The sequence below is a fragment of the Somniosus microcephalus genome, chromosome 15 (genome assembly GCF_052327205.1).
Source record: "Somniosus microcephalus isolate GS21.2 chromosome 15, FLI_Smic_1.0, whole genome shotgun sequence".
Taxonomy (NCBI): Eukaryota; Metazoa; Chordata; class Chondrichthyes; order Squaliformes; family Somniosidae; genus Somniosus; species Somniosus microcephalus.
The window spans coordinates 53,838,247-53,862,696 of NC_141001.1; the positions used below are offsets into that span (position 1 = coordinate 53,838,247).

General features: G+C 44.7%; 1 protein-coding gene across 5 annotated transcripts in view; it reads right to left on the reverse strand.

The window, feature by feature from the left end:
* Window positions 1–24,450, reverse strand: part of lsp1a (lymphocyte specific protein 1 a) — a 408,262-nt gene that overhangs the window by 190,366 nt on the left and 193,446 nt on the right. Inside the window, exon 1 of one of the 5 annotated variants that reach the window (XM_086007803.1) lies at window positions 735–1,133. The exons of the other annotated variants lie outside the window; for them this stretch is intronic. Coding sequence (XP_085863929.1) covers window positions 735–793 — 59 coding nt within the window. The 5' untranslated portion in view covers window positions 794–1,133. Of the gene's footprint in view, window positions 1–734; window positions 1,134–24,450 lie in introns of those variants that run through there. 5 annotated transcript variants of the gene reach the window in all.

Consider the following 24,450-nt stretch of genomic DNA (forward strand, 5'->3'; position numbering starts at 1 on the left):
TGTCTTGGGAAAATATGTTTTCAAACTTTCTTTTGTGGAGAGTTGTCATTTTTGTTATGATAATTCCACGTGATATCATGATGCATTTTAACATAATTTACATCATGCATTTGTAAACGGATGGGATAAGGTTTCCCCAACCACTTGTTCATGAAGACGGTGGCTCTTTAAGACTGAATGTTTTGAAAGCTGTCTAAAGCAGAAGTGATGGAGATCCATTAATCCCAGTAAATGTCCCGCAGTTTAAAAGCAAAATTAAAGCAACCATGGGCTCCACACAGAGCTTCACTGCTTAAGAAGAAACCTTTGACTCACTGTACTGTTCAGCTGCTAAGCAACAGGAAAAATCAAAACCCCTGGAAGTCTGAAACAACCCCCTTTTAAAAAAATCAATTCAAGCAGCTTTTATTTCCATGTAAAAACATAAAAGCAAAGCAAACCCCACACTGATTGTGTAGGATTCTGCAATATTGGCAGCTCATTGTTTCTAAAGCAATGCTTTATGGATCACTGCAATATAATACAATCATATGTACATAGAAAAATTATACTTCCAGGCTCAGAGAAGTAAATTAATCATGGTGCACAGAATTGGATAACTCCTGGATAAGGGAGCACTAATTTACAATTTATAATATATTAAAAATATATTTAACATATACCTTAAAAAGCTCCATTCACAGTTCTAACAACGGCAGAAAGCAATGGTTCCCCCAGGCATATTTTTCACTTACCGCAAGAGATTTTTCAAACCCTCTTTGCTGGATCCTCTCCTAAAGACTGCACTGGTCATGTCCTTCAGTATAAATCATACAAACACAATACAAAGGAAAAAGCTTCTCCCTATTTCTTGGTTCAGGACTGGATGTGTCTCCTCTAGTATCAACGCTCTGTGACTTTAAATGAAAGCTTATTTAAAAAAAAATACAGGGCTCCTCTTGTTGGGTGAAGTTTTCCTGTTGGGTTTCTCGTGCGAACTGCAGTGTTAATTCCTCCGGCTCTCTCTGTACAACCCCACAGTCAGACAGGCTCAGTAACTCCACACTCCCTCATGCTGCATGTGTTTCTCATTCAGCACTGCTAACACAGATTGCATCGTTTCCCTCCCTTCACCCAAATCCACACACTCCAGAGGCCATGTGACCTTCCTGAAGGAAAGGGAGAGAAAAAAAATCCCAGGCGATACCACATTCCACCTAATATTGGAGACAAAGAAAACCAGCTCTAATTGCACTCCCTCAAAATGAACCTTCAGACACTGACTAGTGATTGCTCGCTTTTAAATCGATCAGCTCTCAATCAAATCCAGGGGGAGATACTGTAATAAAAATCTTTTTTACGCGGTGAATTGTGATGATCAGGAATGCACTACCTGAAAAGGAGGTGGAAGCAGATTCAATAGTAACTTTCAAAAGGGAATTGGATAAATACTCGTAAAAGAGAAATTTGCAGGGCTATGGTAAAAGACCAGGGGAGTAGGACTAATTGGATAGCACTTTCAAAAAGCCGGCACGGGCATGATGGGCCGAATGGCCTCCTTCTGTGCTGTATTATTCTATGGTTTGGAGTAAGGCTCACTCATTTTGGTTTTAAATGTAATTTATTTTGTGCTATTTCACTCCTATAAAGAAACCAGGTACGTTTCCATTTAGCGCTTGCGTAGTTTGGCTTGGGGAAGAGTGACATCCCCGGACCAGCTCCCAGCATTTACACAGCCAACTCTGGTTCCCTTATCCTGATGGCAGAAACGTTGACCCACATTCTGCTGTCGGAATAAGGGCACAGCTTTTGCCAATAAAAACATGGGGAGCTGGAGGATTGACATAAATCACACACGTTCCGAACTACAGAAGCACTTGATGTAAAATGTCCTGCAGAGATTTAAGTATTTAAATTGGTCTGTGATTTTTTTTTGTTGCTCTTTTTAAAAATAAATTTGACTTCTAGCAGTCCTATGATTTTGGCAGCTCTGCCCTCCTCTAAGTTATGAGGAGAGACTCTTGCGACTCCTCAGCTCTGCCAGAAAAACTACTTCCAGCTTTTCTTTCGTTGGAAAATAACACGCAAAGTGAAAATTGCCAACGTGCCGATATGCCATAACCTTTCCCAGTAGTCCAACAGCACTGGATAATATGGTTTCCACGGCAAGCTGACAGCTATTTGAGCCAAGAGATAAAGGTAATGCTTTTTTGGTGACATGTTGGATTACTCCTGGGCAAACAAGCAGGGGTTGTGGGGCTGGGGGTGGGGGGGGGAGGGGAGCTGATTTACAACTTATAATGAGGTTTTCCAGATCAATGACACCCTTCGAACCTGATGTCGTATGTCGTACAACTGATGGTGCCTCCCCCTGCCGGCTATTTTAATTATCTGGTTCGACTTCTGCAGTAGAGGCGGTGGGTAGAGAGAGTTCATTGGATAGGCTTCTCTGGGTGGGGGAGGTGTGTTTGTAAGTCAGGCAAAGATTACACTGCGGGGACACCAATCAACCAGACGGGTGCCTGTCTCTCCGCTTAGTAAGAACGTTAGGCTTATCAGCCTGCAGAATCGCTGGGTCAGACATGGCATAATCTGGAGTCATATTTCTCTCCTTTTCTGCATGCCTTGCAGGCTTACCCTGTTTTTGTAGGATTTTTTTTTTTAAAAAGAGTATTTATTATTTTTAAATTGTGCCATTAGGACAAGTGAGACAGAGCAGGGAAATCTTTAAATTCCTTTGAAAATCATAATATTGATCACTGTTCCATTAAGTAAATATGCAGAATCAACACAAAATGGATTTTTCCCCCCTAAAGATCTTTACTATTTAACTTTTATTTATTTAGCTCCTGGCTTCCTGGTTCAACCTAGTTTGTCAGAAAGCTTTGTGTCAAGTGTTCTGGCACTGATGATTTTTTTTGTTACATCCAAGATGTTGGGACAATGGGTTTCCCAGTGGAAATATTTATGTTTTTAAAGGATGGTGGGGATGCCAAGCAGATCAGACTGCACCAAAGGGAGACTGTGCCCACTGCTGGAACCCTGCCACCCACATTTAATGTGCATTTCAGCCGATGCAAAGGTTGTTTTAGGCAACAAAAATGACGGACAAAACCCAACAGCTGACACAATAAATGTCATGATAGGAAACAGAGGCCGTGGCCAAGTGGTGGAATGGCAGGACACCCCGACTCACTTGGGCAGAATTACAGAATGCAATGAAAGAAGCAGAGGAAGAGGCCTGGAGTGTACAGCCAGGCCTGCATGCTCATTGCAAGGCGGGTGTGCGTCTACAAAGACTTCGTTCAGCAGACAGCCAGATGTAGGGCCAAGGCATCTCCTGCATGGTCGCCTGCAACTAAAATACACAGGCCTAGCCGGTGCCTGTCTGGGGCAGCTGTACCCTCAAGTCCTCTTCCTCTGCCTTTTTCATGGATTGATGTTATTCTGCCCTGGACTGGTAGGTAGGAGCACCCTCCTCACTATCACCTCATTCTGCAGCACCTCCACTTTCCCTGGTATCAAACAAGAGGTTGAAGTGTTATGTCACTCCATCTCTTGACCACAGGCTCCATTGCGTGCCATGACACATGCTGGGCCAGACATTTGGTTTTGCCAGCTACTTTTGTTTCCTAAACAGGCTGAAAATATACTTTTAAAATATTAACTGCCTTTGTAAAGGCTAACAACACTGTTATCCCCAAAATCGCCACTTATCTTGAAATGGCCACATCTCTTCCAATTTACTCACCATCCCTTGAGCTCTCTATTACTATGTAATAATTAAAGCAAGCTACACTACTGCTCTGTAACACACAGTAAAATATCACAGCAGTTCAGATTATGTGCTACAATTGCCCCATAAGGGTTGCTTATACATAACTTCCTGCCCTCTCTGGTGAGCACCCATAGCCAAGTTCATTAGGAGCTATAAGCTCACCCATGCAATATAAATGAAGCTGACACCACAAAATCAGGCAGCTCAACAGACCAATAGTCGGCCGAATGCTCATAACACATTGCCCGATTAGCATCTGAGCAGAGACCTATTTGGAAAACGTACCCTAGGAAGCCATATTCACATACTTTCTTTTACCCAGTTGATTAATGCCGGTCAGGTTTTCAACTTTTTGGGGGATTCGTAATACATGATTACAGTCAATGCCACACCGTAATCCATTGTCAGAAGGCACACTGGCAGGCAGGCAAGACTGGCCCATGGTGGGTGAAATTTTACTGGACAAAATTCACCTCGTAGCTTTACCATGAAATGATAAATTCTTTGTGGCCTCGGCAGTAGATTGGAGCACTGTTGGGGATTTTGGCAGCGGAGAGCTGGTGGTCCTATTAGACCATTATCCAGAACACCTCAGGGATGATGGTCTCTTTACATCTCTTCCCCAGTCTAAATAAACTACTTGCTTCTGCACTTTCCTTCTTGGATTTAACTAAAACCACAATTTACAGCATTTTCTTTGTTGCTAAGATTGTGACAATCCATTCAGCTGCCTCAACTGCTTCCTCTCTTGCACCAACCAGAGCTGCCCCCAGGCTCTTCCCTTACCCTAGCGTTGAATCCACGTCTTTCTCTAGTTGCTCTCCCATCTCCTCCTGTATGAGCACATCTCATCTATGAAGCCCACCCCCTGTTTCCTTTCACCCTATTCCCAGTAAACTGCTGACCACCCAAGTTCCCTTTCTGGACCCCAAGCTAGTCGACATTGTAAATGGTTCCCTCTCCTCAGGTATTGTCCCGCTACCGTTCAATACCACTGTCATCATTCCCTCTTCAGAAAAATCAACCTTTACCCCTCTGTCCTTGCAAATTGCCACCCCTTCTCTAACCTCCCTTTCCTCACCTCCCTTTCCTCTCCAAAGTCCTTGAATATATTGTCGCCTCACACATTCATGCCCATGTTTCCTGCAACTCCCTGTTTGAATCCCTCCAATCAGGTTTCTGCCCCGCCACAGCACTGAAACGGCACTAATCAAAGTCACAGATGGTTCAACTCTTACCTATCCAATCATAGCTAGAGCATCTCCAGCAACGGCTTCTCTTTCCAGCCCTGCATCATTGCCTCCAGAGTCCTCTTCCTCATCTACATGCTGCTACTTGGTAACATCATCCACAGACATGGGGTCAGCTTCCACATGTATGCTAACCATACCCAGCTCTACCTTTCCACCACCTCTCTTGAGCCATCCATTGCCTCTGTGTGTCTGACACCTAATCTTGGGTGAACCGCAATTTTTTCTAGTTAACACTGGTAAGACCAAAGCCATCGTCTTTAGTCCTCACCACAAACTTCATACACTTGCCACTGATTCCAGCTCCTCTCTCAGTCACCGTCTCAGGCTCCTGAACGTAGTTTCCAGCCCCATATCCTCTCCATCACAAAGACTGCCTACGTCAACCTCTGTAATATCCCCTGCCTCTGTCCATCTGCTTTTGAAACTCTCATCCATGACTTTATCACCTCCAGACTTGACTATACCAATGCTCTCCAAGCCAACCTCCTACTCTCCAGACTCTGTAAACTTCAGCCCATCTAAAACTTTGCTGCCCATATTCTATCCCACACACCTCTGCTTGCTTTCCTACATTGGCTCATGGTCTCCCAGTGCCCCAAATTTAAAATTAGTTTCCTCATGTTCAAATCCCTCCATGGCCTCACCCCTCCTGATTTCTCGACCCTTCTCCAGCCCTACAACTCTCTGAGAATGCTGTTTCTCCAACTTTGGCCTCTTGTGCATCCCCCACTCGTTTCGCTCCACTATTGGTGGCTGTACCTTCAGCCATCTAGGCCCTGAGCTCTGGAATTCCCTTCCTAAACCACTCAGACCCTCCACCTCTCTTTCACAACTTCTAATATCTTCCCTTTGGCTTGGTGTCTATGTTTTCCTTACACCTCCGTGAAGTGCCTTGGGAGGCGTTTTCTATGCTAAAAGTTATATATAAATGCAAATTGATGTTGTTGTTATCTTCTCAGTAGAGGGTTTTAGTGACTACGGTTGAAGTAATAAGCTATGCAATTTGGTTAAAGATTAGAAAAGCTGCCAAAGCAAAGCAGTGACGTATAGATGCCATCTTTCCAATAGGGACTCCAGTGTTGGTGCTTTTTATTGTATAATTTTTAAAAATTAAATCTGTAACCTAGCTAGATGGGGGGAGGGTAACTGTTTTTGCAGTCATATTTATTGTCAAAGCCAGGCATTTTGAGTGAGCAACATAATTTTGCTTCAAAGCTCCAGGATTTTGCTCTTACAAAATTCATATTGAACAAGGGACTTCCACACAGTGTCCAGCAAGGACAATAAAAAAATCAGAGGTGGGGCAGATGCTGCCTTGTTGTACTCCTTCAAGGTAAGGGACCGCCAATATGTATTCAGCTATTCACTGGAAGCTCCGAGTGAGCTGCATCATCTGTGCTGACTCAGCCTATGTTGTCAAACCCATTCTTTCATTTACTTCCCAGCAGATGTCATTTCAGGGACCCCTGGAAGTTGCTTCCCTCTCCACTTCAGTTACAAGGTGAAAGCATTGAATCTTGGCACAGGCAACTGAAACTGATGGCCATGCAGCTGGAGAACACAATGGGGGCATGAGCGTAAAAGCAGATTCATGGGGGCTGGGGAAAGGAGAGGATAGGATTAAAATATTACAGATTAGATTATGAGGGCATTACAGTTTAAAGGAAGGGTTTGGGGGAACATTCAGGTGACACTGGTTGTTCCTTGATCCAGATGAGAGAGTAAAATATGACATCTAATCCCAGGGATGGTCATTGGATGCTTGGATTAAAGTTCTAACTGAGTGTGATGTCCTTAGATACTACCTTGGTGCTGATATGCTACTTTTTTTTAAATTAAGGAACCTAATGGTAGGGCCAAGGCCCACAGCACAGGACACCACCAAGATTGAAAAGAGTAGGAGAGAAGATGAGGTAAAATTAGATTATGTTAAACTTGGGTTTTTAAAAGCCGGTAGATTGTAGGAGGGAGGAAAACCGATAGCAGTAAGAAACTCTGCAGCCTTGAGATTCTGGAAACGAATGTTAGAGTAGGAGATAATGTGATGAGTCCTATGGGAACAATGCCACCACAGAACCACGTGTCTGGTCAGCAGATCACAGTTGGCCGCAGTAAAACAGCCTGTGACCTAGACTCTCCAAACCCAGTGATGGAGGGTAGCAATGTAGGATCTAAGTTTGGGAAACTACCCAAGCAACGTTCACATTAAGAGTTTAGTTTTACTTTTTTGTGTTCCATTTTATATCTACTTTTAGTGTGTTTTTGTATCATGGATCGCAACAGACAGAGAGGGTAGATAACCAGCACAGTTTCTGAGCCATTGCTAAGAAATGCATGAGAGTAAGAAGGTGTGACTCACCTTCCAATTCTCTATAATTCTTTCTGGGTTGAATCTGAGGAAAGAGCTGACCCTTCCATGCTTTTGGAATGCCAAGGTCAGAGGTTTGCACTGCAGGGAATTGTGGGAAGAAACTCAATTTTGCTGCACCCATGCCATCAGTCAGAGTCTGTACGGGGTATTGAGGAAGAGCACCCTTCACAGGGCTAATGGATTTTATTTTCTCTTCTTTTTCTCCTCAGCTGAAGGTGTTGGCTCTTGCTGGAGTCTGCTCCACTGGTAGTCCTTTGATACCTTGCTCAAGTCACCATTTTTATTATGTGAGCCCAGACAGTGAGTGCCAGCAGCTTGTTTTATCGTGGAGGGCATCACAGCTGAGCCTGATCCTGTCTTCATCAGAAGTCCAATATGCTACTTTCCAGTAGGGGTCACTGGGTAAGGATAGGGATGAAGGACCAGAACTTATTTTTCCCTTTCCTATTACAAGGGCTTTTGAGATCAATTTAGCACACTAGTTGCCAGCTCAACTGAGAGCACAGACCTAGAATCAAACCTGCGACCTTCCTGGTCTACATGGTTCAGTACCACAGTGCCCAATGCATGTATTGAGATAGCTGTCAGGGGAGCCTGTTATAGGGTCATTGGGAGGGAGTATTGCACTGTTAGAGGTGCCATCTTTCAGATGAGACATTAAACTAAGGCCACGTTTGCCCTCTCGGGTGGATGTAAACGATCCCATGGCACTATTTGAAGAGGAGCAGGGGCGTTCTCCCAGTGCCCCGGCCAATACTTATTCCTCAATCCAACATCATTAAAACAGATTATCTTGCCATTTGCCTCATTGCTATTTGTGGGATCTTGCTGTGCGTAAATTGGCTGCCGCATTAGTAATAATAACTACAATTCAAAAATATTTAATTGGCTGTAAAATGTTTTGGGAGGGTTTGATGTCGTGAAAGGCGCTACATAAATGCAAGTCCTTTCTTCCATTGCTTTGGTAATTTGAACAATTTGAATATACCATCAACCACATACATATCCCAGGATATCCCAAGTTTCCTTTGTAAAGGATAACAATATATTTTCCATAGTTTGAAAATAGTTCATAGCTTGCAAAAGAGCACAAAGGTTTATTAATGATTCAATGACCATCTAAATTTTGTAATTATGCTGCGGCACATTTATGCTCAGGAACTTAAATAGGGGGTAAAATTCTTAAGGCCTATCCATTAAAAGTAACTAATCAGCAATTTGCTTACTCAATCAATCAACATTCATCACTCAACCAAAAATAGATTAACTGGTTATTCACCTCATTGCTGTTTATAGAATCATATTTGCCTACTTTAACAAGCCACTTCAAAGTAATTCATTGCTTGCAAAGTCCTTCGAGAGACTTGATAAAGTGCAATATAAATACAAGTCTTTCTTTCTTTAGGGGCACCTGCAGATAATGGAGGCACTTTGTATGGAATACTGAGCTGAGCAGAAATCGGTTCTTCATTAAAGAGAGGGTCTTACCATCAGGACGAATTTTAAAGAAATAGTCTCACCATACAGATCCACTTTTTTCACCAGCTTTTTCTCTTTTCCGAAGCCACTTGCTGGTGGATCACTCCAATAGTTTCAGAAGCCCTTTGGTACTTTGCCTCATTAACCATTTTTTAGGGGTGAACCGAGACAGTGGTTGTCAGTAGATAGAAGGGGCAGCACAGTCGTACACGAAATGCTGGATGATTTTCTCCTCCATTGATCGGGGAGTACTGAGGCCAATTGTAAAGAAAGAACTTTTATATAACACATTATTACATCTCCCCGGACATCTCAAAGTGCTTCACTTCCAATGAATTACTCTTGAAGTCACTGTCATCATATAGGCAAAGACAACAGCCATTTTGCACACAGCAATGTCTTGCAAACAACAAATGATATAAATGACCAAGTAATCTGTTTTTGGTGTACTTGTTACAGAAGGAATGTTGGTTGATTTAGGGAAACTAGCAAATGTCACCATTAGGATCCCTTTCAAAGAGAGTCTCACCATTAGGACCCCATCAGACCGCTACACAAAATATAGATTAAGTTGACCAGCTATTTCATTATTTTCGGGAGCCTACTGTCAACAAGGGCAGACATCGACGATGAAGTCTAACACTGCCTTCAGTGTGCCAGTACAGCTTTCGGTCGCCTGAGGAAGAGAGTGTTTGAAGATCAGGACCTCAAACCCGGCACTAAGCTCATGGTCTACAGAGCAGCAGTGATACCTGTAGTGTATGTACCTTTAAGGGGAGAACTACTTTTTACAGCTCCTGTATACTGTAGTACCGGCAGTGACCACGCCTGTATATAACCCTGAGTAGGGATCTGTACTGTTAGTTTTAGAGTAACCCTCATCCAGTAAACACCTGTTGATTGTTCCTCTGCAGTCTCTGTCTATTGATTGAAGGACACACTACATTAAGAGACCCGTATTTAACATTGGCGACGAGTCGATTTGAACCTACCTGCAACTCTGCAGAAGAAGGCCGATTCCACCAGCACGGGCGTCGACCATCCAGCGGAGACTCCAGCGAGATGGGCTGGCAGCAGGTACGGCGCAGACCCTTCCTGGACGGCGGCGGCTGGAGCCGACCGACGGCATAGGGGAAGGCCAAGCAGCGTCGACGGGGTAAGAGAGAGGGTAAAGCGCACAGGGCGCAGCCGGGGTTGAAGACTGAGCGGCGTCGATGGACAAAAAAAAAAGAGAGCGAGGGTAGAGCGCACGGTACGCAGCCGGGGTTCAGGACCGAGCGGCGTCAATGAGAGAGGCGCGCAGGAAAACGCACAGAGCGTGGCCAGTGTTCAAGGGCTGAGCAGCGTCCACGGGGGAAGAAAGGAAAGCGCGGGAGACGCCATTTGAGCCGCAGCGGAGAAGAAGGGAGAGCGCGGGAGACGCCATTTTTGAGCCGCAGCGGAGAAGAAGGGATAGCGCGGGAGACGCCATTTTTGAGCCAGCGGAGAAGAAGGGAGAGCGCGGGAGACGCCATTTTTAGCTAGTCTAACCACATCCAGGGATGCCGAAGAGTGGCAGTGTCACAGCGTTCGACAATGAAGTCGAAGATTGGGCGACATATGTAGAACATATAGAAGTGTACTGCAAGGCGAATGAAGTGCCAGATGCCAGGAAAGCATGGTATTGTTGAATTCCATGGGTGCAAAAACGTATGGCTTACTGTGAAACCTAGTAACCCCAGAGAAGCCAGTGGAAAAGGATTTTGAAAGCATAGTGGCAATCCTACAGGACCACTTAAACCCCACACCGCTGCTGATAGCAGAAAGATTTAAGTTTCACAAAAGGAACCAGCATAAAGACGAAAGTAATGCTGAGTATTTAACGGAACTGCGCAAGCTATCGAAACACTGCCAGTTTGGAACGGGACTAGCAGATACTTTAAGGGACAAGTTTGTGTGTGGGCTTCAAAGTGAAGGAACCCAGAAACGGCTTCTATCAGAAAAGGATCTTACTCTGGACAAGGCTTTCAGCATGGCAGTATCACATGAAGCAGCCGCACGGGGCGCTGCAGAGATACAATGGAGACCGCAAGAATATGGCACAAATGAAATGTCATATGGAGCAGTGAAGTGTTATCGCTGCGGCAGAACAACACACGACCATAAGGATTGTTGGTTCAAGGACCAAGTGTGCAGACAGTGTGGAAAAGTAGGACACATAGCAAGAGTCTGCAGGTCGGGAAAGAAAACCAGCAGCAAGAAATCTACTCAGGAGAAGTACAAAAAGGTACATAAGGTGACAGAGAGTAGTTCAGATGAACAGAAAAGTGACACAGACTCCGGAAGCAAGGAGCTAGGTTCTCTGAAACTACATAATGTAATCAAAATGGAGGATCATCAAACTATCTGGGTCACGCTCAAGATAGACGGAGTCCAAGTGAAAATGGAATTGGACACAGGATCATCCCTAACAGTCATAAACCGAAGGGACTACAAGCGACTATTCTCACATATACCCTTGAGAGATACAGAGATTGTCTTGAAGACGTACATGGGGCAAAAAGTCTACCCCAAAGGAAAAATAAGGGTGAACGTTATATATAACGGCAAGGAAACACCAAAAATGGACCTATATGTATTGCCAGATGGAGGACCACCACTACTAGGACGTGAATGGATCCGGAAGATACAGCTAGATTGGCATTCCATAAAAGCACTGACTGTAGATGCCAAAAAGGATGACGACGTCACACCCGGCCGACTGTCAAAAATGCTAACTGACGCACAAGAAGTGTTCCAGGAGGGACTCGGAACACTAAAAGGCATAACAGCGACAATCAAAATAGAGGAAAATGCAAGCCCTAAGTTTTTTAAGGCCAGACCGGTGCCTTATGCGATCCGCCCAGCTGTCGAAGCAGAGCTGGAAGGTTTGGAACGTTCTGGAGTACTGTCCAAAGTGGACTGGAGCGAGTGGGCTACACCCATCATTCCTGTAATGAAGAGGTCATTGAGTAATACGCCTGGGGAACCAAAGAAGGTTCGCATCTGTGGGGACATTATGGTGACAGTGAACCCAGTCCTTCACACGGTACAATATCCGCTTCCGCGGATTGAAGATATTTTCGCCTCACTATCTGGAGGAAAACGCTTCACTAAGATTGATCTGGCCCAGGCGTACCTGCAAATGGAGGTAGAAGAAGCCTCGAAACAGTACCTCACGATCAACACTCATAAAGGCCTCTACCAATACAACCGGCTGGTGTTCGGGGTAGCATCAGCTCCGGCTATTTGGCAAAGGGCAATGGATCAAGCCCTGCAAGGAATTCCAGGGACCCAGTGTTATTTGGACGACATCCTGGTCACGGGCGAAAATGACAGTGATCACCTCGCCAACCTGGAGCAGGTGCTCACTAGATTGAAGGAATATGGGCTCCGAGTTAATCGCCACAAATGCGAGTTTTTCCAGAAGCAGATCTCGTATTGTGGCCACGTTATTGATGAAGAGGGGTTACATAAGTCCCCTGAAAAGATTGAGGCAGTAGTCAAGGCTCCAGCACCGGAAAATGTGTCACAACTGAGGTCGTTCCTCGGGCTGGTGAACTACTACCATAAGTTCTTGCTGAATTTGTCTACAGTACTACACCCACTGAACACCCTACTGCAAACGGGGGTACCATGGAAGTGGAATGACGAATGTAAACGAGCTTTCCAGAAGTGCAAAGAATTGATCACATCAAAAGAGGTGTTGGCTCATTTCAACCCAGCACTACCAATTCGGTTGGCGTGTGATGCATCACCCTATGGTATTGGAGCGGTGCTGTCGCACAAATTCCCGGACGGCTCGGAGAGGCCAGTAGCCTTTGCGTCTCGGTCACTAACCTCAGCCGAGCGTAACTACGCCCAGATTGACAGGGAGGCCCTCAGCCTAGTGTGGGGAGTGAAAAAGTTCAACCACTATCTACACGGGCAGAAGTTCACCTTGCTGACCGACCACCAACCACTTGTCTCCATCTTTAATCCAAAGAAGGGCGCTCCGGTGATGACTGTGCAACGGCTACAAAGATGGTCCTTTTTTCTAGGGGTGAACCAATATGAAATAGAGTATAAGGGCACGAAACAGCATGGAAACGCTGATGGGCTATCACGCCTGCCACTGCCTACTGCGGAGGAAGCACCAGCAGTGGACCCTGTCGAAATATTTTATTCGACTATAATTGAACGCTTGCCAGTAACTAACGCGGATATAGAGAAGGAGACCCGAAATGACCCAACACTGTCTCGGGTATATGACTTGACGGTGAAGGGATGGCCAACACATGGCGACTCACTGTTGCCAGCATTCTCATCCAGAAGAGAACAGCTGTCAGTATGCCAGGGGACCTTGATGTGTGGGTCCTGAGTGGTAATTCCACCCAAGTTAAGGGAGAGAGTGCTCAATGAGCTTCACGAAGGCCATCTGGGAGCGGTGAAAATGAAAAGCCTTGCTAGGGCTTATGTGTGGTGGCTGGGGATCGATCAGCAAATCGAGGACCTGACTAAGAGCTGCTCAGGATGCCAGAAGGTCCAAAATGCACCACCACATGCCCCTCTACACCCATGGGAGTGGCCCTCCTCTCCATGGCAACGGGTGCATATTGATTTTGCTGGTCCATTCATGGACTCAATGTTTTTAATAGCCGTGGATGCGCACTCGAAATGGCCTGAGGTGATCAAAATGTCCTCCACCACCACGGAGAAAACGATTGCAGTCCTACGGACCATATTTGCCAAGAACAGCTTGCCAGAGCAGATTTGCTCTGATAACGGACCACAGTTTGTGTCCGAAGAGTTTCGGAAATTTATGAAAAGGGAATGGGGTAAGGCATTACACATCCGCCCCGTATTATCCAGCCACAAATGGATTGGCTGAGCAGTTCGTACAAACCTTTAAAAAGGCAGTAAGGGCCATGTGCGATGACGACATTCCACTGCAGCATAAGGTGGACAATTTCCTGTTAGCCTACAAAAATGCGACACATGCAGTCACCAACCAGACCCCGGCCATGATGTTCTTTAACTGAAGGTTGAGATCTCGTCTGGATTTGCTCAGACCAAATGTACGAAGAGATGTTGAGAATAAGCAATTCCAGCACATCAATGAGAAGCCGACAAGGAGCTTCAATGTAGGGCAACCAGTCTTGGCCCGCGACTACCGAACAGAGAAATGGCAACCAGGAACGATATGCTCACGGCAGGGGCCACTAATGTACACAGTGGATGTTGGGGAGAACATTGTGAGACACCATGTCGACCAGATCCTAGAGTCACAGGAACGAGTCAACCCCATGTCTCGCGTACCTGGTAATGAACCCGACATACAGGTAGCATCTACCCCAGAAACAGTAGCATCGGAAGCTGATGAACCAACCGACGACAGGGGGCCAGAATCGCATCCGCACCAAGAGCAAGACACTCAGGAAAGGCGCTATCCAGAAAGGATCAGGAAGCCGCCCCACAGACTGAATTTATAAATGGACTATTTTCAGTTAATGTTGCATGTTAAAAGTGTTAATTGTTAAATGAATGTTATGGTACTGTTAATCTAAAAGGGGAGGAATTGTAGTGTATGTACCTTTAAGGGGAGAACTACTTTTTACAGCTCCTGTATACTGTCGTGCCGGCAGTGACCACACCTGTATATAACCCTGAGTAGGGATCTGTACTGTTAGTTTTAGAGCAACCCTCATCCAGTAAACACCTGTTGATTGTTCCTCTGCAGTCTCTGTCTATTGATTGAAGGACACACTACATTAAGAGACCAGGATTTAACAATACCCGCCTTGCTGTATGCCTCAGAGACATGGACCATGTACAACAGGCACCTCAAAGCACTGGAGAGGTACCACCAACGCTGCCTCCGCAAGATCCTGCAAATCCATTGGCAGGTTAGGCGCACCAACATCAGTGTTGTTGCTCAGGCCAACATCCCCAGCATCGAAGCTTTGACCACGCTCAATCAGCTCCGATGGACGGGTCACATTGTCCGCATGCCCGATACGAGACTCCCAAAACAAGCGCTCTACTCAGAGTTCTGGCACAGCAAGAGAGCCCCAGGTGGGCAGAGGAAACGCTTCAAGGAAACCCTCAAAGCCTCCTTGAAAAAGAGGAACATCCCCACCGACACCTGGGAATCCCTGGCCCAAGACCGCACAAAGTGGAGGAGAAGCATCTGGGAAGGCGCCGAACACCTCGAGTCTCTTCGCCGGGAGTAAGCGGAAGCCAAGCGCAGGCAGAGCAAGGAGCACACGTCAACCCAAGCACCCCACCCACCCGCCCCTTCAACCACCATCTGCCCGACCTGTGACAGAGACTGTAGGTCCCGCATTGGACTAATCAGTCACCTGCGAACTCATTTTTAATGTGGAAGCAAGTCATCCTCGGTTCCGAGGGACTGCCTAAGAAGAAGAGGTATTTCATTATTTTCTGTCCATTTTAGTGCAGTACTGAGGAAGTGCAGCACTGTTGGAGTTGACATATTTTGGATGGGCAGGGGAGTTTTTCCAGTGTCCTAGCCAAAATTTATCCCTAAATTAACATCACTAAAACAGATTAGCTGGTCTTTTATCTTATCTCATTGCTGTTTGTGGGTCCTTGCTGTGCACAAATTGGCCGCTGCATTTCCCTACATTACAACAATGACTACGCTTTAAAAGTATTTCATTGGCTGTAAAGTGCTTTGGGACACCCTGAGCTTGTGAATGGTGCTATATACGTAGCTGTAATTTATTTATTTATTTTTATTTCTGCAAATTTGATGTCTTAAAATAAAGCATTATCTGAATTGATGGCTTGGCTCTTAATTCAAAATAAAACCCTCCCTACTGAAACATCAGAGTCAGGATGTTTTGTATTCAAACCTCACACCAGGACTTGAGCAGATCATTTCAGCCAACGCACCAATGTTGTACTGAAGGTGCTGCATTGTCAGGCATTCTGTTCTTCAGACTAAGATGTTAATGCAAGGCCTTGTTTGACGGTTTCCAGTGATTCAATTAGACATTAATAATCCTATGGCACTATTTAAAGAAGAGCAAGGAGTTCTCCTGGTGTCCTGCCCAGCATTCCTTTGTTATCAATACCTGCCAAGAGAGATTAACTAGTCAGTCATCTCATTGCTGTATGTAGGATTTTGTTTTGTGCAAAATGGCTTCCATGTCTGTCTACATGTCAAGAGTCACTGCACTCCAAAATATTTCATTTCCTGCGAAGCACTTTGGGATATTTCTGAAATATTTCTGAAATAGTTGATGAGGTGCAATCTTTCTTTCTTCACACTAGAGAGAATTTGTGACCGTGATGTTCCTGCATAATTTGGGTAAATCCACCCACTGAAAAACTGTCTTTTTCAGCTAGAATTAAAGAAAAAATACAAAAACTGCAGTAGAAACTTTGCACTGGAATGGGTGACGTAGGTTTCTGGGGTCGACAAAGCAGACACTGAAGAGATTTTTTCAGGGATTAGTGCCTCTGGCTCTTCCAGGAACTTAGCTCATCTAAAAGCTCCCTAATTAGGTATTTTTAATTGGAGCTGAACAATTCCAGAATATCCCCATGAGGTGATCTTGCTCTTTTTATAGGTACTTGAGTAAAGCTAAAAATTTCCTAATCACCTGAGACCACCCCCTTAACAGGAACTGAACTGACCCGAAAACTCCCCGATAAAAGGAGACTGCATCTTTAACTAGAACAGCCCACCCAAAACCTCCACTGTAGGGTGAGACTGTCCCTTTCACTGGAAATGAGCCAGCCCAAAAACCTTCTAATGAGATGGGAATGCTTCTTTAATAGGCACTCAGCCGACCTGAAAACTCCTGAGTGACTTGAGCTCGTGCCTTTAATTGGAAATGAATCTACCTGAAAACTCTCCAAATAAACTGAGAGTGTCCCTTTAACAGAGAAAAAGAATGCTTGGAATTTTAAGTTTGATACAGTACAAAATCACTCCTGGCTTTTAGCCAAAGTAAGACACAGGAATACAATGAAGCCTATTTATAAGAAGATTTCTTAAAAGTGCATTTGTTCAAAAGCCTCGTTTCCCCCCATTTACTTCTTTGTTCATTTACCTGGTTAGAAGAACAATTTAGGATCGCAAGCCCCTTTCAGAGTAAGAACATATAATCTCTCTAATATACACTATCCACAGAGTTCCCTAATCATCAAATACAAGTTATTGTTCAATACATGCCCACATTACAGCAACTCCCTCACCCCACTCCCAAAGGAAGGAAAACATTAGAGGACGTGTCAACATTTGCTTCGCTCACACGCTACCTTAAGCATGTGGCCTGGGTAGACTCAAATAAGCTGAGAAAATGAGATTGTAAAGTAGGCTCAGGGTAAGGTGACAACTAAAAAGAAAGAAAGACTTGCATTTATATGGCGCCTTTCGTGACCTCAGAAAGGACGTCCCAAAGCACTTTACAGCCAATGAAGTACTTTTAAAATATCGTCACTGTTGTAATGTAGGAAACTAAGTTCACTTGAGCTTTGCTCTTCCAATATGACATCATCTGAACCCCTTGATTAGATTCCATCCTATAAGTCACTGTTTGGATAGCTATTATTCTATATATAAACCACCTGAACCCCTGGTGTAGATTCCAGGTTGAAACTAACTCCCATGTATCCATGATTCTATATATTATGCATTAGAACCATTTGTTTAGATTCAGCCTGTAAGTCACTCCTAGTAGGTTTTTATTATTCTACATATAAACCATGTAAAGTGTTGGATTAGATTCCAGGTTGTAGCTCACTTTCAGGTATCTCTCTCTATACACACTCACAGATAGAATGGCCCCAAAATTCCATTGGGGGGTGGGGGGGTGGGTGTTCTGTTGGTTTACCGTTGTCTCTCCAGTGGAACCTCCAGGAAACTAGCAGAGACCTGGTTGCACTGGGAGTTTCCTGCTTGCCTTATTGGGGGTGGGGGGGCAAAGCCTCTGTGTCTCCTATAAGGAAAATGGTGGCAAGGGGGCAGAGCCAGGAGTGGGGACTCCTTATGCCTAGAGTTCCCATTCCATAGGCTGAACTGGACTCTAGTGCATCAAGAGTGTTGAGACATACCAGCCTCCACAAGGGTGGATGTGGCATAAGTGGCCTGGACACCTGAAGGGAGCAAATTTCAATACTAAATGTTTGTGGAACAATCAACCCTTTTACCAAGAGAGCAAGGAGAATATAGCCAGGGTTCAGGGAGGGAACCTGGGCAATCCCTTCTCCCCAATGACAAGCAAATGAGGCCAAAGTTTCTTCGTGTATGGCGCAGGTGAGCAGCAGAAATGGGCCCGTGGTGGCAATTGTGCTTGCTTGCCTCATGCTAATGAGGTGTCCTTCTACTGACCCTACAAACTGCGGCAGGGTCAGTGCTGGAGTGCACTGGTAGCTGTGATCCCAGCATAATCGCTGGGATCGTACTCAAGGAATTTCAGTCCACAAGCGTCTAGCATATGTTTGTCATGCACAAAATCCAAATTGGCTCAAATTTCCCAGAAACCAATCAAAAAACATTTACTTCTTTGTAACTAAGCATATAGCTCAAACTTTTTTTTAAACCAAATCCTTTCAGTGGCACATGTGCCTTTCTCTCACTTCGACACCCCAGCACCCTCCCCTTGCAACAGCATAAACATTAACTAACCATGAACATTGCCACAGGAGCTCTGCCAATACTATAAACTACCTGAGCCCTTCAGTTAGATTTCAGCCTATACCTTAGTTTGAAAAAATACAAATTGTTTGAAGTAAATATGTGATAGGAATTCCTCAGGTTATGATGTGCAGCAATGCCTTAAATGATAATATTTTATTCATTTAGTATTTCTAGTGAAATCATACATTCCAAATGAACAGATTCAGGATTTCATGAGGGATGCCAAACAGAAGAAATATTCACAACACCATTTATGATGTTGCTGCTCGTGACTAGAGGAATTGTTTCCTCTGCAAATTTTTACCACTTTTTAGAAGGCAATGTGGATTCTTGATGACCTGTGGCCTGTGCAGGTCATTCCCTTGAAGATGGCAAGCTGTGAGTTGACAGGTTGCTTGAATTGTGTGTAGCCTATGTCAAAATAGAATGAACTGCTTCAACCCTGGACCAACCGTAATCTTCTGGTAATAGAATACAGGACTGGTTTATGATTAATTGAAGCAAATGTTTAAAATATACTATACAATTTATTCCAATAATCGCTACCATCTTTCATTTATAACTGACCAGCATGTGCCTTCATTGCCAGGAGGGAGTGCCATGGCTGCTGCTGTTTGTGTACTCGTGAGCCTTTATTTCCATTGCACCCTGGGTAGCAATTATTTGTCTCAGCTGAAATAAATGACCCTTGTCAAATTGTCGGATGTGGCTCGTAAAATGTTATCATGGACAGAGAATAAGCCCATTTCGTTGTATGCTTTGATTTCAATTGTTGTCCAAGTTTTCTCATCAAGGCTCCCATCCCCCACCCCATTCTCAAGGGGCCTGTTCGTAGCAGTTTGACTCCAATTACACTGCATTTACTTCACAGTGCTAATGCAGCAAGTGTTGTTTTAGTCATAGAATTCATTTTATTGTTAGCTGTAGCCTTGTCTCTGGGTCTTGTGTTTTGGTCTTGTTTTAAAAATATATCCTTATAAGGAATTCAATCTAAGTTTTAATCTAGTCTTTCATTTCCAAATTTTAATTTTAGTATCAGAAGAAGTTAAAAATGTAGCTTTTGTTTTCCATATTTTTCTTTGGGCAGAAATTCCTCCCCAAACGCGTGAGTACGGAAGGGGTACTCACGCGTCTGGCCGGAGGAAATGCCGGTTTTCAGCATGCGCTGAAAACCGGCATTTCCTCTCCTCTCACCCAAGAGTTGAAGAGACTAGCGCGTGCGCTGTAGGGGGCAGCGCGTGCGTCTTGGATTTCCTCTGTTTTGGGGGATTTGCGCATGTGTAAAGGCCTCCGGTCTTTACGCTTGTAAAAAGCACACGTAAGTATTTATTTTTACAGGTAAGTGGTGTTTTAGTGCAATTTAGAAAAAAAAATTTCCACAGGTTTATTATTTTAAAGAATCTACAATAAGGTAAGTTTAGTTTTAGACCCTTTTTATAAAAAATTTAATTTTTTCCAAAAAAAAAAATTATTGTTTAAATTATTTTTTAAAACTTATTTATACTTAATTTAATGATTGGGATGTTTTTTAAAATTTTATTTAAAGTTTAAGTAGTGTTTTGGGGTGCAGTACTTCTCATGAGTTTGACAGTTCTTACTCTCAAACTTATGAATGAAGTTTCCCCTCCCCCGATTGGCTGAACAGTGCTCACCTGATCCCAGCCGGCACATCGCACTAACTACGCTGCTGGGTCAGGTTAGCACAGCGCGCCGACATCTGAACCGGGCCACTGAAAGGAAATCCACTGCGGGCCAGGTTTCAGATGTCGGCGCGCAGGGTGAGCGCACATCGGGGGCTTGCACGCGCGGCAAGCCCCCGACACCAAGTTCTGGGCCCTTGTTTCTTCAGGATTTTCCCCCAAAATTTATGTTTGAAAAATATCAATTTAAGTTTCACCTCTGAACACTCACGACCACAAGAAATGTGTGGAAATAATAAACTGGAGAATCTTCTTCTTCTTAGGCAGTCCCTTGGAACCGAGGATAACTTGCTTCCACATTAAAAATGAGTTCGCAGGTGGCTGATGAGTCCAATGCGGGACCTACAGTCTCTGTCACAGGTGGGGCAGACGGTGGTTGAAGGGGCGGGTGGGTGGGGTGCTTGGGTTGACATGCACTCCTTGCGCTGCCTGCGCTTGGCTTTCGCTTGCTCCCGGCGAAGAGACGCGAGGTGTTCGGCGCCTTCCCGGATGCTTCTCCTCCACTTTGTGTGGTCTTGGGCCAGGGATTCCCAGGTGTCGGTGGGGATGTTACATTTTTTCAAGGAGGCTTTGAGGGTTTCCTTGAAGCGTTTCCTCTGCCCACCTGGGGCTCTCTTGCCGTGCTGGAATCCATGTGGGTCCTGACATTCCAGGTCCCGAAATTCATTTTAAAGGGTGGAAGATGCCTGTGTGTGAATTCTTTTAATGTGGAGTGGCCGTTGCACGCCAGCTACCACACGGGCTTGACAGAGCAAGGTCTTGGTCCAATGACAAGGGGATCCAGGACGATTGGAGACCAGCTCTGCTACAACGGCCTAGCACACACACACAAACATACTGCTACTGGCCGAATGGCCTACTCCTGCTCCTATCTTCTATGTTTCCTCCCTCCTTCCCGCAGGTCCTCTCTGCTGGGGTTTCGTAGGATGCATTGTGGTCCTCCCGACCTCGCTGTTGGCCCGTGCCACACCTTCCCTGGGCCCCGACCCTGCTACTGGTCCACGCTGCGCCACTCCTGGGCCTTGACCTTGCTGCTGGGCTCGTCCTCGTTCCTGTGTCCTGGCCTCGGGCATGAATGATGTTGTCTCTCACAGGATCAAATTAGCACTGATATTCTCGCAATCCCTGGTCCCGAGCTCCACTCGCGATCCACTAGATCACTAGTCTAGTGGAGAAGCGTAGCCTTGACGGGAGAGGTGTCTGGGAATTTGGGAGCTAAGTTTAAGTGAAGAGCCAGTGCTCACTGAGAACAAAGAACAGGCATGGTCGGGGGATGGGCAGTGGGCTCAGGTAACTTTAACCTCGCAGCTTGAACTTGCAGTTAGGGATAAAATGCACCCACTGTTAGAGCCAGGGGAACTTAAACAGCAGAAGAGAGGAGACTGGGGGGAAAGAGAGCAAAGGATGGCAACGGATGGTCAAGGATGGCAAAGGAGCTCCTTAGGGAGCTGCCAGCCCAGGAGCCATCTGGAGAATGCATGACAACTAAGTCAATTCATCTGTTTCAATGTCCATGAGTTGTAGGCTACTGACAAGGGTTGTTTCATCCTAAAAAGAATTTAAATGTAGTAGCCTCAACTCTTTATCTCAAATTTTAGAAACCAGCTGCTGGGCTCAACTAAATATGCAGACAAATTTAATCTAAATGGCAATTTAGCTCAGTGGTAATACTGTCAACACTTGAGTAAGAAGGTTGTAGTTTCAAGCACCACTCAGAGACTTAAGCACATAATCTAGGCTATCATTTCAGTGCAGTATTGAGGACTGTTGATTTATCAGGAGTGCCGTATTTAGGGTGGTGGATGCAAATTCAATAGTAGCTTTTAAAGAGGAATTGGATAAATACTTGATGGAGAAATAATTGCTTGGATATGGGGAATGAACGGGGCAGTGGGACTAACTGGATTGCTCTTTGAAAGAGGCAGTACAGACTTGATGGACCAAATGGCCTCCCTCTGTGTTGTGCGATTCAATGATTCTATCAGAGATGCCACCTTTAGTTAAACCAAGCCCCTTGAGAAAAATTCTCCCTCATCAGCCTTGGCTCAGTGGTAACGCTCTCGCCTTAGAGTCAGAAGATCGTGGGTTTGTCTCACTCCCGAGACTTGAGCATATAATAGGTGCCATCGTTCAGACGAGACGTTAAAGCAAGGCCCCATTTGCTCTCTCAGGTGGATGTAAGAGATCCCATGATATTATTCGAAGAAGAACAAGGAAGTTCTCCTGGTGTTCTGGACAACATTTATTCTTCAATCAACACCTCCATATTAATTATGATAGCAAAATACTGCGGATGCTGGAAATCCGAAATAACAACAGAAAACGCTGGAAAAACTCAGCAGGTCAGGCAACATCCGTGACGAGAGAAACAGAGTCAACGTTTCAGGTTGAAGACCCTTCGTCAGGACTGAGAAAAAAGCAGGAAATGAAACAGATTAAGAAGCGAGTTTGGGGGCTGGGAAATGGGGGAGGGGATGACAGAACAAAAGGGAAGGTCTGTGGGAGATGAAGAGACATTAAGAGATATTCAAGGTGAGACGAGATGGTAATAGGACAGGTAAAGAAACAAAGGATGGCTCTAGATGAAGTGTGAAGTACGCTGGCAGAATGAGAGACAGCTGCCATGTGGGAGAGAAAAAAAAGGAAAAGGCACAAACCAAAAGTGTGGATAAAAAATATATAAAAATATGATAGGGGCCGAGGTTATGATCTGAAATTGTTGAACTTGATATTGAGTCCAGAAGGCTGTAAAGTGCCTAATCGGAAGATGAGGTGCTGTTTATTAATTGATTGTTATCTCATTGCTATTTGTGGGACCTTGCTGTGCTTCTAAATAATTGCCTGATTAATGAATTTAGGCACCTACTAACCACCTACCAGATTCTGTGGAGGTCTCCCAATAAAGATCTGCATGTACTTCAATAGACCCTAGATTCCTAAATCAGGCAGTAGTTATACTGCACTATTAGTCTGAAACTTGTAAGTATAGAGAGGAAAGCACAGCAGGCTAAACTGGAATTATAGTGCAGGCTTCACATTACATTCAGTCCTCCAGCCTATGTTTTTAATATTAGGAATGCATGGGTGGGAATGTCTGTTTTCCCACAACATAAAGAGTACTAAATATTAATTTTATAGATTGTTCAGGAGATCCAAGTGACCACCTGGGCACTCAGCTTCACATGCCACTCGATTTATATTCTACGCAATGTCAAGCCCAATACATGTAAGACAGTCTCCCTGAGGTGGTGTCTCGTCGATTGGCTTTTGTGCGTTCTGGAGTCATACCAGAATTATACTGCCACTTTCACATCAGTATGCAACTGAAACCACTTCACAATAACATGAATTAGCAGTCTAACCATATCCCTTTATACTGCACAATCACTTCTCCATGAAGAGGTTCTGCAATGTGTGGGGACTCCCAGTGCTGTGAAGTGGATTTCGGAGCAGCCCATAGTTATTTCTAATGCACAGTCGTGACTTTTTCTTTGACTGAAGACTTTCCTTGAAGTCAGGGAAGGCCAGAGCAGGTCAGCAGTGTCCGTTTCTCCCACCGGAAGCCATTTATATTTTCTGCTGCAGATGGACAAACTCCAGAAAACCACATCCTGTGATTGTTCTTGGCTCTTTCAGCAGGATCATGGCTTCATTTATACTGCAACGCTGATACCGAAGTTGAGCCTGATATAGGTGGCAGTACACTAAGTTAGGAGGCACAATAAGTTCTGTGGATGGGAGTAGGAAGTTACACAAGGACATAGATAGACTAAGGGAGTGGGCAAAACTACGGCAGATGGAATTCAATGTTGGGAAGTGTGAGGGCGCCCAGTTTGGATCTGAGAAAGACAAATCGCAATAATTTCTTAATAGGGAGAGACTAACAGCTGAGGAAGAGCAAAGAGATTTGGATGCCCATTTGCACAAATCACTAAAAGCTAGTGCACGGGTACAAAAAGTAATCAAAAAGACTAATGGAATGTTGACCTTTTTCCTTCCGAGGGGGTTGGAATTCAATAGTGAGGAAGTGATGCTTTAGTTGTACAGAGCCTTGGATCTGGATTGCTGCGTTCAGTTTTTGGCACCAAACTTCAGGAAAGATATATTGGCCTTAGAGGGGGTACAGCGCAGATTCGCCAGAATTATACCAGGGTTTAAAAAGTTAAATTATGAGGACAGGTTGCATAAACTTGGCTTGTATTCAGTCAAAGATCATTCCA